Source organism: Vicugna pacos, chromosome 24 (genome assembly GCF_048564905.1).
Source record: "Vicugna pacos chromosome 24, VicPac4, whole genome shotgun sequence".
Lineage (NCBI taxonomy): Eukaryota > Metazoa > Chordata > Mammalia > Artiodactyla > Camelidae > Vicugna > Vicugna pacos.
The window spans coordinates 20,898,248-20,911,936 of record NC_133010.1 but is presented as its reverse complement, the minus strand read 5'-3'; the positions used below and the strand labels follow the sequence as shown (position 1 = coordinate 20,911,936).

The following is a 13,689-nucleotide window of genomic DNA, read 5'->3' as shown; positions in this document are numbered from 1 at the left end:
GAGCAGCGTGCTCAGGGGCCTCGGAACTGTGGCGCTTGACTTAACAGAAATGAGACAGTGCAGTAAGAAGTCAGTTCGGTCTCTTCAGTTTATTGCCTGTCTTATGTTTCAAGAGAGCACGTGGAGGGCAGGGAGCTGAGGTTGGAGAAGGACTGGGAAATGCATCTGCCAAAGAGGGGTGCTTTCGTTGTCTGGACGTAGCGCCCCTGAGTCGGGTACATCTGACAGGTCGAGGTTGGGGAGGGGGAAGCCGCAGTGTTTGATTCGCAGCTGTCCTGTTACGCAAAGCCACCTGGCTGTGGGCGAGGAGAGGAGGGAGAGGGGAGCAAAGCCCTGCCCTGCAATGAGAACCAGGGGTGCAGGTATAAAACCTTAGAATTGGAAGCAGACAGGCCACCGGGGACGTGAGTCACCACATTGGAACAGAGTGGATGCTAGACTGGCACTCACTTCTCTGCCTGACGCCCTGGCTCGATTTTGCCCTAGATGTCCAAGATACTTACGTCTGTTGTGCAAATACTCGTTTCATGTTCTAGTTTGTTTTCCCTTCATTCTCTAGAACCTGCTCTTCATTATGAACAGAAATAATCCATATCATCTCTGTGTCCCAGTGAGCGAAGCACAGACGCGCCCCCTCAGGGTCCCCCAGCTTGTCAGGACACACGTGACTTGTGCTGGAAACCTTCCTTACAAGTTTCGTGAAGCCTGCTGGGGCTTACTCTCATCCCCACTGTCACCACAGCTCTCTCCTCTTTCTCCTTTTCTGTCTATATAATCACAAATCTTTGCTCTTTTCCTTAAAACAAAAAACCAAAAACTTGTCTCCCTCCCTTGCTCTGTGGTACTTTCCATCCTGTCCTGGGCCTGAATGGCAAACGTCACTGAAAGAAGGGGCCTTCCCAGAGCCTCAGGGCCCACCTGGAGCCCCTGACTTTTCCAGCTCCATTTGGATAAACATTTCTCTTAGATGATCTGTGTCCAGTTGGGACGTGTGTCTGGGGAGTAAGCAGGGATGGAAACAAGCTCAGAGGCAAGATTTGCTCCTATGTGACAGTCCTACAGATAAAATTTAGTAAATATGCAATCACACAGTCACTCGGGGCTCTGCCTACCCTAATAAATTAGTGCTTCTAATTTTATAAGCACTGTCATAACCACGGCTGTAAGTGGGATTTTTTCCCTTTACTGTAGTATATGTTCCTTCGATTTACTAGGTGGTGTTTATTAGGTGTTGTTCCCCCTAAGTGCTGTGTAAATCAGCAGATTGATTCAGGGCAACCAGTAGGTTGTATATACAGGTGGCTGGTTGTCTTTACTAGCTTTGCTGCTATACCTGCTTTCCAGCAGGAAGAAACGTTGCAAAGTAGCTGGAGCTATGAAGTCCAGACTTCATTTGATTCCTCATTTAGGAACAGACGTTTCGTGAATCACTGAATCCTTCTTTTTCAGTTCCTCTCCAGGGCCGTGCATGATGTGAAGCTAATGGAATAGTGGTCTCTTTGTGTTTGCGAGACAACACGGCTGGCCCAGCATCAGAAGGACCTGAGCGTCAAGTGGCTTTTCCAACAGGGGGGTGGGGAAGCTTTGCTGCCCCAGGAAGGCAGAGCCGTGCCCAGGCCCTATTCTCGAAGGGCTGTGCGTCCTCTGTCTGCCAAGTCCAGCCCATTCCTGGCATCCCATTGTGTAGTGGCCACCCAAGACAAGTAACTCTTAGCAGGAGGGACTCTTACCACAAGGGATTTTAAAGAATAACAAGCAGAAGAACTTATACTATGTTCTAAACTATAGACAGGTTTCTAGGAGTTTATATAAACCAGTAGATGCTGCATATTAGAAATAAAATTACTCCCAAGTGGGTGATCCTGATACTAATTCCAGATTCCACATTCACTGGGCTGGTGGAGAAAACCCTGAGCGAGGTGTGGATTGGACAGTGTTGTGAAGAACTTTTCCAAAGCCTCTTCTTTCAGCCTGTTTATCTAGTTTGCAATGCTTATTAGGGGCTGTTTGGCCATCTGGGTAATAAAAAAAATTCATTTCTTTGAGCAGGAAATATAATTTTATATATTTATAAGTAATTCATATAATCACATGATTTTGTGTACCTATTTTCTGCATTTCTGATCGCCGCTGGATAATGAACCAGAGCTGATGCAGCCCTGACCAAACTTTGCAATTCTTTGCTGTAGAGATCAAGTTCAAAAGGCATCCTGCCTCCACTTGGAGCCGCTCAGCTGGTGTATTTTAAATGTTTTCCTATTTCTGTTTCCGGGTCCATTTGTTACTGTCGCAGACATTTGTGCATCTCAAGAATGTACAGAAGTTTCATGCTCCTTTGGAAGCTTGGATTTGTTTTTACCTAGCAGGTGGGGTTTTAATTCCTGCATGATAATAGGAGGCCAAGAGAATATCTTCCCGACTGAGGGCTGTCATTCAAAATCCATTCCTCCACGTGAGAAAGAAATTCGCTTTCAGTGTGACTGGTCAGAATTCAGTCAAACCTGGGTCCGTGGTGTGAAGTTAACAGGCACGTGGAAGTTGAACCATAAAATAAACATTGTCAGTTTTACTGAGAATGTAAGATTATCTCATCCTGCAGAGATTATGGATTTGCAAGTTATGAACTTTCCATGAACGTTTTAAATTCAAAATGTATAAATGTGCACCATCACTCGTAGAAACATGTATACTACCTCTGTTACCTCAAGGGGGAGAGAAGAAACAGTGGTCCAGTACAAACTCCACCATGTCCAGACCATGCCAGTGACCCGGAACTTCTCATGTGGTTGTATAGACAGAACAGTTGCTTGACTTGTTTAAATGCAGTGGGTCAGTTGCATGAGGTTGAGTTGTGTGCTGGCAAATTTTAACAACCAGTTCTCCAGGAGGCCAAAGCCCTGATGGGTAGTAGCATTTAATGATTTCTGTGGCGTAAACACTCGTTACATGACCAAATTCAAACTGTCAACTAAAGTCACTGAACATGGGTGTGAAGACATGAACAATTGTCTGTCATAGTCAGTGTAAGCTGGCCCCAGCACATCCCTGAGGAACTATGGGAAATTGTGAATTTGAATTTTGCCTTAGAAATCCTTTTTAACAAATCTCTTCTGTCTGAAAAAAGTCACTTTGTATGTGTGTGTGTGCATACAAATGTATGTACTTATCTTTTCACCTAGTTATTTCAGTTTTAAACAGTTTTCTCCATTTAACACTGTCATTTATGAACTCTTTACAAAGGCATGGAAATTTTAATAAGCATATACTTTCCTCACTTTACATTCAGTTATAATCGGTTGCATGCCTTCTGACTTTTCGGTCTAGCGATTTTCTGTTTTATTTTCTAGTTTCATTTCTTTGACCTCTACAACCAGAGCTGTCTGCCCCATGAAAAGGTATCTTCCTCCTTCCATCCCTTGTCCAGTTTGAATAACAAGTATGAAGACCAAGCTGGTGAATGGATGCTCTTCACCAAATCTAGGGTGACTCTCCTCTCACTGCTGGTCCCGGAATCTGTGAGATAGGCCCCACCCATTTGCCTCACAATTTATTTTTACCAGCTTTTCCTCATCTGGGTCATTTCGTATCAGTTGACTTCTCATCAAGGTTCCAACTGGAGGCAACATGACACTCACTGCAGAAGAGATAATTCCTTTAAAACACCTGTCTTGGCTCACGTTTCCCTTAAGTGTCCTCAACTATAGCCCTCACTTGAAAGTAAAAAACACATATTCACACAGGAATGAGGAATGTCTGTCGGGCTGATTGATATTTTCACTTAGCTTGAGGTCCTTTTATTTTTTTTTTCATCAAAGCACTCATTTTGTTGGTTTAAAAAAAAATCAAGTAGGTATGCGAGAGACCATGGATTGAATCTTTTTTTTTTTTTGAGGGGGCCAACACCTGCTCTGAAGCATAATTTCCACATGCCGCTACACTCCTTCAGCGATAAACAACAAATACACTGTCATTAACTGAGACTTGCCTGCTCAGTTCAGCTGCCCCCAAATGACACTTTTTAAAGCAACCGCCCTCAAGGCAGGTGTTGGCCTGTGGGTTTACTTTCTCATCTCTGCCCTATCCATTTTGTGAGCACTGAGGGACCCCAGAACAGAGCTGTGTGGACGGGAAGGGTCCACAGGAACGGTTTGCATTCCTTTGATTAGTAAATCCCACTGCCCTCCCACTCTGGGGATGAAAAGCAAAGGCTTCCTTTCAGGCCCAGGTTCCTCATTAGTTGGTTGGAAGGTGTTCCGTGGGTCAGGCCCTGGGCTGAATGTCTCTCCCAGGACATCTACGCCCTCGCCTGCAGGACGGTAAGCTCATTCGTCACCTAGAGGGCTGGACACAAAGGTGGGAGAGAAGGTCGTGAAATCCCTGCACCTGCCGCGGCTGCCTGTGGGTGGGACTGGGATTCGCTGAGGGAGTGACAGTGCCTGCCGTCCCCACAGCCGGGAGCGACACTCCAGACCTGGGTTTGTGCACCTGCGGGGCGTGCGGCGGTCAGTGAGGTCTGGTTTATTTCAAGAGATGCAAAAGCAGTGCTGCAGAAAAATTAAATTCCGTACCACGGTGGTAGCCAGGAGGTGGCATGTAAATTAGTTGAAAACACACACACTTGAGCCTAACAGATTTACCAGTGTGACCGCCCCGGGTGCCAGGGGAGTTAGGCCCCACTGGGCTTGAGGCGAGGCCAATTAGGAAAGGACTCACTGAGGAGGAAATTTTGTGCATAAGGTTTTGAAAGAAAGTGTTAAGTAGAGAGAAGAGCATTGCAGGGAGGAGGGCGAGTCTCAAGGCGGGAGAGGGACGAGCAGGCTTGGAGGCAGCAGTGTGAGCGCTCAGGCCAGTCACCGAGCTTTGCCCGCACTCCTCTGAGCGTTATCTCCCCAGCCTTCTCTGAGCACTGTTCAAATGGCTGTCCACCTCCTCTCCCACATGCCCTTAGTCCATTCCTTGCTTTATTTTTCCCCACAACGTTCATCACCTTCCAGCACACTAAAATGCCCTCCCACTGGAGGATACGTCCTGAGAGGACAGAGATTGGTGTACCCAGCGCCTGGTGCAGACTCAGTGCTCCATCCTTGTTTCTTGGATAAATGGGATCTAGCGAGAAAGAAGGATGGTGGGCAGTGCTTTGGAGTCTGAAGAACTCTGGTGGAGAGTTTGGAAACCGCAGTCCTCAAGCCAGGGCCAGCCTGGGGAGTCGGTGGGGTTCCTGGGGCTGCAGTTTCCTCGCTGGAAAGATGGATGTTGGCTGAGATGACAGCTGATGTCCTCCAGGCTGTGAGGTTCTGAGGACCTGATGGTCAGAGAATGCTGGGTGGTGAGCATCTTGGGATCGACTTGGAGCCACTCAGAGCCTCCTGGAGCTGTTACTGGGGCAGTGGAGAGTTACTTTGGATTTCTGAACCATGCGGTCAGGTTGGTTTTTGTAAAACAAATTGTTTTTTTCCAGTGTACTCCAGGCAGGTTTTTGTTTTTTTTTTTTAAAGGGGGCTTAAGAGGCTAGAGATAAATTCATTTTTTAATTACCATTTAATAAACCCTTCTTTCGCCTCCTTCCTTTCCACTAATTATCTCACCCAACTCTTGCAGGCCTGAACTCCCAGCAATTGTTTGGGTCCATGGGTGAGTGAGCTGTTGGGTTTTGAGGCCAGTATTTCAGGGAGCTAGAACTCTGAACTTAAGAAGAAAATTCAGTAGGTGCAGCCAACTTGCTCTGGACCCAGGCTTAAGGCCCTCGCATGGCTCACAGTTTGCCATGAAATTATAAAGCTACCTTCTCTTCCCCGCCCACCCCATACCCAGGAAATTCACCCCCGGGGGATGTTTCCCCCCGAGGGGCTAGCAGACCTTCCAGCCAAACCTCCCAGCCAGTCCTGACCTCTCACGGAGATAATGAGGATTTATTTAGGGTGGAATTAACTTGCCGCTCAAGTGTGTCACCACAGAAAAGGAGGAGAAATTACAGCCTGTAGAAACCTCAGGCCAGTAATAGCTAACTTACTGGAGACTCAGTTTTCCTGCTCATTTCTGAGAAAGGCTCATCTGTCAGCCTTTGAAAGGGTGTTTCTGCGCCCCTGTATTTGGACAGAACGCTTCTACACGTCTCACCTGTCCGCTTTCTACAGTGCATCTAATTAGGCGGCCTTCATCCTGCTTTGCTTTGCTCTCCGCCTCTGGAGGTCGGCACGCTTGGAGAAGCAACGTGTGGTCATCTGGGTTCGTCTCCCAGCTCAGCCACTCACTGGCTTGGGTACTCCACCTCTTTGACCCCGACTTTCCTAAAAATCTATAAAATTCAGGTCAGAATTCCTACTCGGGAGGGTTATTAAAGGGGCTTTAAAAAGCCAGGCCAGGGTACCTGGCACACATCAGGCCCTCAGGAATGGTAGCCATCCTGACCAATTCCTCCTCGTGTTTGCAGCAACAGCAAACTCTCACCCACTAAGCAAATATCTGGTGGCTTTCCTCCAAATACCTGTGCAGCGCAAGTGTCCAGCTCAATTATACAACAGACTCTTAATGGCCCGAGCTGGAGCCAGATTTTAATGCGTCCTTTTAATTAAAAGATTTCAGCGCCTAATCACAGAAGGACATTGTTTGGTAGTGCCGATAATGAAGTTGTCGGGGCAGCTGAAGTGTACCGTCAGGATGGTTGACGGTTCACTTTGTGCCCTGAGAATAAAATGGGCAGGAAGAGCGCCAAGGGGAACGGGCCAGTCAGGAAAGGCAAGTAGGAGACGGGCTGGATGCACTCCCCCCAGAGCGGGACCCCTCGCCTCAGCATTGAAGGCATTTGTGTACAGTTCATAGAATAAAGGATTTCTTATGATAAAAACCACAAAGAGAAAATAATGGTGTTCCCTTGAGACACTGTCCATTCTGGCAGACATTATATATTCTGAGTGGCATCTTTATCTGACCTTTGCCTGTGACAATCCTTTTTCAGTAGGCAGGGTATATACATCATAAATTTTAAAGAATATATTTATATTTATTTATATTTGTATTTATACCAAACCAGAACTGGCTGCCTTTTTTATATGCACATGGAAAATTTTTTATGTAGCTCAGGATGAACGCTGAAGATTTCAAGCTCAAACTCTCTTCCAAATAATCTTTCTGGTTTGAATGTATCTTTATGAATAAACAGATGCTGTGCACAGAAAGAGATTTCATCTTTAATTCTTGGCCTGCTTCCATTTTCACGATTGTCCACATGGTTTGGGAAACTTGGCGTAATATGTTGTCTGGGGCTGGGATGTGTATTGGGGGAACGAAATTACTCATGAATAGTTTTTAAAAATTGCTGTCTAAATCCGTATCCCATCATTTAGTTAATGGCCTTTATGATAAGGAAAAACTAATTATTTGTAGGGTAAAGCATTTTATCCTACCAGTGTAGGATGTGATGTTCGTATTTAACTTTTGTTCTAGTGATATTGCCTGACATCCAGATAACTAACCAGGAGGTTAATGCTCACTGTTTTGTTGCTTTTGAGGGCGTTTTAATTATAGGAATTTATTTGAATCATCAGTTTTACTGTTAGAGCCAAATCATTCTCATAGGCTTATGGGAATATATGCCACCAGGCAGTGGATTAATAACTATAAAAAAACCACATGAAAACGTCAGTGTGAAACTCAGATCAAAACCAGTGGTTTCCTGGATTTTGCAGTCTACCAGCTTTTAAGAAGCTTCTCCACAGTAACATGATCTTTATGGCATCACCACTGAGCTCAAGACACGTGTGATGATCAAGACAGCTCCGAAGTGCACCCCACTGGCCCTCACCCAGCGAGGAAGGGACTGGTCGGCATGCAACCATTTTAACAGAGGAGGCCTCCTTCAAAGATGGCAGAAAAACAGGATAGTGAAGGAGATGCTTTTGTTTTCCAGAAAGACTGGAAAAACAGACCGGCGTGGAGCCGGGACCACAGGACTTGGGCGGGCTGTTTATGGAGACCCACAACAAAAAGGAATTCTCTTTGCTGGTGAATTTTTCTGGCCTGCACTGTCATTCCTGCAGCCTTTCAATTATTCTCTCCAACCAGCCAACCACCCCCCTGATCGGAGGCCCCACCGACCCCCATCTTCTTACTTTAAACATATGTTATTGGAAACAGGGCCACAGGGGGAACTTTGATTTTGGGGCACTAGGGACCAAATTGTCAGCCTCTTCTGGACATCTGTGGAATTCTCGAGGACTTAACCAGAGTGGTGCTGGCTTCCTTTGGCTCCCCCAACCCCAGCAAGGTTTTTTGTTTGATGAAGACTTGGACGCTGGAAAATCCATTCAGAACACGAGCCAAGAATCAAGTTCAGTGGGAAGAGTGCACGAGGGGGAGCCAGTGGGCGGGCACGGACCCCGCTGGCACGTCTGTCTGGGGCCTGCCGACTTGCAGCTGTGCTGCGTGGGCCCGGTTTTGTGATAAGCTGGGTCTCTTGGTGGTAAGGGGCGAACTGCTTCATTTCTAGAACTTGAATCTGTTATCCACAGCACTAGCAGGTCCATTCCTTGCCCTTCCTACCCGCCCCACCCCCTCCCCACAATGGGAACAAAGTCCCCAGTCTCTGGAAAGTAATGCTAAGAAAACAAACACTACAAAGGCTGGTAACAGGGGGATATCTCTCTTGAATGTTTTTGGTGACCATCTAGGTTCAAGGAGGAGGGGTCCCCCAGCCATGAGAGCCAGCAGGGTCTCTTTGTAGTAGGCATCCGTGTGTTTGGCCAGATGTCCTCCCAGCGGAGGGCAGAGAGGGGAAGATAAAACAGAATTCTTATTAAAAATAAGTCCTGGGAGGGAGAAAAAACAAGACGGAGAAAGTGTGTCAAGTGGGACGGGAGACCAGGCGGTGCCATCTGATACGGATTAAGTGCTGATACAGTCAGCAGCGAGAAACTCGTGTCATGAGGAAGTGACCCTGCCCTTCAGAATGTGAACCAGCGACAACTGTCTGGGAGCAGATCTGCCTGAGTGCCACGTGCACAAGATGCCTGGTGGCAGACACAGCGCTAGTACTCCAGGCGAGGAGGAGGGGAAGGACCTCTGCCCCGGGAGGCCGGGGGCGTTCCTTCTGATTCTGCTTCACCTCTCCAGCCTCACTTTCCCCATCAGTAACACGGGGACGTTGACCAGATGACCTCTAAGCCACCCTCCAGCCCCAGATTCTGTCATCTGGTAGATAATCATCTCTCCTCTGAGGGTCTTCTAATGGAATGCAAGAAATAACCCCCGAGAGGCAGAAAGAGTTCCCCCATCATTGTCCTAAAGGTCAAAGGGAATGAAACCCTCAGTCAACGGTCAAAGTGTCACCTGGTCTTTCCACAGCATCCCTGGGTCTGTCCTCCTCCTGGGTTTTGCAGTGGCCACCAAAGCAAGTTAATTGTTTTCTGAACACGAGACATGGCATGTCTGTGGGTCTCTCTGTGCTTCCCCCATCCCAATCCCAAAAGTATTTTCTCACTCTAACTGGATGTAAAGGATCTTCGTTTTATTTTAAATTGCCAACTAATAGGGAGTTTAAGAGCAGATGTGTATGTGTGTGTGTGTGTGTGTGTGTGTGTGTTTAAGTATGTTCATCCTGTAGTTAAGGGTGGGTCGTTGAAAATGCTTGTGTTTTTGTTTTTCTATTTTTGGCGTCATCATGAGGTCAGCAGTATTTTGTACAGGGTGAGGCTGGATTCCAGTGGGAATGGAAGAGGAAGGTTCCACTGAGACAAAAAAAATCTCATACTAGGAGAATGGAAATGGGTAGGAAAGCATGACCAGGGAGGCTCCGTGGTGCAGGGGAGGGAGCATGGTGTTCAGAGTCAGTCAGACTCAGGTTTGAATCCTGGCTGTGATGTCTATGGGGCGTCGTTTCGGCTCTCACCACCATGCCCCCATGAAGGCTTAGTATATGAATTAAAGGTGTTGTAAAGTACCTGGCTCATGGTCTGGTATGGTGTAGGCAGCAAGTGAATGTCAATAAACTGTAGATGAGATGATCCTGATAAAAATATCCCACAGGAAGATTAGCAGGGCCTGGTGACTCGCCTGAGTTAGAAATTTAGTATAAGCCTTCAGGGTGTCTTTGATTTTGACCACCTGGGGGACTGGGATGGTCACAGTATTTAGATCGGACAGAAATAAGAAAGTTGGGTTGAAGTTGGAGATGTGGTTTGGCAGGGCGAGTACTGAGGTCAGTTCTGGACATGAGAGGCAGCACTGAAACATCCAGGTGGCAATGAAAGGAGGGCGGAAAAGGAAACGAGTACGAGAAATAAGAAAACTGGGCTGCTGAGACGCTGACTGACGCTGGGTCTGTTTGATCCATGAGTCTGATTTTCCAGCTTCACCTTCAAGTTGTTGGCTAACCCAAGATTGACCCAGCATGACCATCTTCTAAAATAAACCTTAGCTCCTCAAAAATGTGTTTCTCCAGCGAAGCATCTTCTGGACCTTGTTAGAAATGCAGAATCTTAGCTTCTCCCTCAGACCTAACCCAATCGGAATCTGCATTTCAACAGTGTGATTTGTAAGCACTTGAGGGTTTGAGAAGCACCGTTCTAAAGCAGAGTGGCCAAACAAAGCATGGGCATCCCCTGGGAACTTGTTAGAAATCCAGATTCTCAGGTGCCTTCTCAGACTTCCTGAATTAGAAAGGCTGTGTTCTAACGAGTCCTTCAAGGGAATCCAATGCACTCTGGAGTGTGAGAATCGCGGCTCTCAGTCATGGAACAGTCAGATTGAGCCCCCTCCCCTCAGTGTGTAGCCCAGAACATGGGAGGGATTGGCTAAACCCTGAAAGTTAAATATGAGTCATTGTTCCATGCTGTTTCTCTCATCATTTTGCATTACACACAGCTGAAGGACTCTATTCACGGAAGAAGGGCACAATGCGTAAAATTACAGACCAAGGGAGAGAAACTGTGGCTGTGGCTTAATCTTCACCATTTACCCATCAAAAGTTATTGAGCACAATTACAGGAGATCAGTCCTTAAATGTGCCATTGCCCCTGGGGGACGCTGTTAGTAAGACACACAGGGAAACCCGTCAGCGAAAGAAGGGCTCTCCCAAAGCCCCTTACAATGTGATTTTCACATCAAAATCTCTGTGGTCTTCATCTTCTGTGTTTCTAATCAATCCAATGGAAAGTTCCCTTTTTATGGGTTAGTTTCTGGAGTCACTTGCAGAAATGATGGTGGTTTACCACTTAGACTAGAATGTTTTTTCAAAAAGTTCAACTAGGGGCAGTAAAAATGTACCTCTTCTCATCAAAAATGTCTGGTTTTTCTGGTTGTTCCCTAGTTGTTATTCAAATCACTGTGATAACTTAAATAAGATTCCATTTCTGTGTTCTGTATACATGTAATATACAAAAGTGGTTTTATTTTCAGCCTTGTAATAATAAAATTACCTTTATCTTCTGCAGTCAGTTATACTACATTACAACCAGGGGCATGCTGGTAAACCAGTTCAGGGTGTGGGAGGACACTGTTTGGAGTGTTTGTCCATTTCCATGCTGTGAATACTCCCTCCAGGGTTGATTTCAGGCTACCAACAGTTTAACAACCAGCTCCCCAAATTCCTACAAATTTTAACAATTGAGTCTTGCAAGCCAGTAGGAACTAGCTTGAGTACACCACAAACATCAGGGGACAAGTCACAATTTGTTGTTGTTGGTGGTGGATGTGTTTGAATTACTGTAGGTCCAATAATGGCTGAAACAAATAGTTTTGGGTGTTTTGTTGTAATGTAGAGATTTTTATTCAATCTTTTGTCATGTAGAGATTTTTATTAAAATTTAATTATCATAATGGAATATGATTTGAAACTATTCTATGAGACAAAGTTCTGTGCTCTTTTCAAGTCATTAAATACATTTATAACAACATATGGTGTTGCACAAGTGGTGAGTATATTTGATTTTAAAATACCCCTCATCCTGCAGTAAGGCATATGTAAAAACCATTCTTAGTTCTAGTATTTGAACCAAAGTGCAAAAAAGATATTTTGAAATGGTGTTTTTGGTTACTATTATTAAAATCTGACTTTCCTTACAGGTATTCAGGAAGGAACACAATGTACCAAATGTAAAAATAACTGGGCACTGAAGTTTTCTATCATACTGTTGTACATTTTGTGTGCCTTGCTCACAATCACAGTAGCCATTCTGGGATACAAAGGTAAGCACATTCCTTTTTCCTTCCTAATAGCGATTTTCCCTTCGTTAATTGAAGCCTGAGAAAACAAGTATGTTTGCAAGTATGAAGCATTTCATTAATGCCACTCAGAGGCAAAACTTAGAAACATCATAAACCCCATCTTCGTGTCTTGAGCTTCTTGCAGCTGTGGGTCTAAGAGGAGGGAAGCCGCCATCCCTTCTGAGTCGTGTCAGCAATAATAATGGTCCTCTGTGCGTTAAAAAGATTTTTCCTCTTGGTTGCTCTTCCCTACTTATTTGCAGATACTCCCTCTTCCTTCATCTCTTTTCATCTTATCTCCAAGAGGCCCTACAAAAGCCCTGGAGTCAGCACACAGAAAAACTGTATCGACAGAGGATAAGATCTCGGAGACAGGACTTCCTTCACCCAGGGACTGGCCGACTAATTCCCTTTTTTCTCCTCAGTGCATTCACTGTGGCCCCTGTTGTCCATGTAGCTCCATCAGAATATCGCCCTGCAGAAATTAAACCCAGAGGCGGCACCACCGCCTCAGCTCTACTTTATGGGACGTCAGGCATCCTTTCAATGTGTCCAGTTTAAGGTCAGTGGAGGATTTTTGCCTGAATCCTCCAGACTTAGAGACAATGTATTGGTGGGTACCGCCCCCCTCCCCTGACCCTACCCCATTCCAGACTCCAGAGATAGAAGGTGTCCTGATTCAGAATCATGAACTACATAAACCTTTTTACAAACCTCAGAAAGCCTCACAAAGACATGTGAGAGAGACATGTCTGGTTTCAGCAAGAGGCAGACATGGGGTCTGCTTCTCCTCTGAACCTTCACTTCTCAGCTGTCTTTCCTCAGAGTTGACACATTCACAGCGGAGAACTCCCACACGGACCCTTCTCTGATCCTGGCCCCTGAGGTTTGACCTGGGGACAGAAAGATTCAAAGGGAATTGCCTCCCACTTGAAGCTCCTCCCACTGCTCTCCCAGTGTTGAGTGGTTTCCTGAGAAAACTATGGACTGGAATGAGAATGGGCTTTGGAGCCCAACCGTCCACGTGCGAGTCTTGAGTCCACCATCTGTAACACAACTGGGAATGTTTATTAAGTGCTTGCTGGCGTGCCGGGCACCGTGCTAAGCCCTCTGCGTGGCTGTGTAACCTGGATATAAGTCATAACCTCTTTGAGTTTCTGACTTCTTATCTGTAAAGTGACAGTAATAATGCCACTCTTCAAGGTGACTGAGATGAGCAAAGTTGATGTCACTGAGCCACCTGTCCTAAGGTTGGTCCCAGTAGAGAGTGGCTAACTCTGTTCCTTGTTTCTTCATAACTGCAGTTTTACAGCTCTAGCCATTAGAATGGCAAAACGTGTTTAAATACTCAGTATAGTCAAGGCTTGTTAAATCTACTTCTAAGGCTATATTTGTAGAAAATTATATGCATCCTGTAGTGTATTGACTGATGAATCTGGGCAATAGAAATCTGGAAAATTATCAGGTCATTTTATTTCAATTGTGATAAGT

At 45.8% G+C, this 13,689-nt stretch overlaps 1 protein-coding gene across 1 annotated transcript in view; it reads left to right on the top strand.

The window, feature by feature from the left end:
- Positions 1-13,689, top strand: part of COLEC12 (collectin subfamily member 12) — a 153,706-nt gene that overhangs the window by 113,889 nt on the left and 26,128 nt on the right. Inside the window, exon 3 of the mRNA XM_072949145.1 lies at positions 12,058-12,180. Coding sequence (XP_072805246.1) covers positions 12,058-12,180 — 123 coding nt within the window. The remainder of the gene's footprint in view (positions 1-12,057; positions 12,181-13,689) is intronic.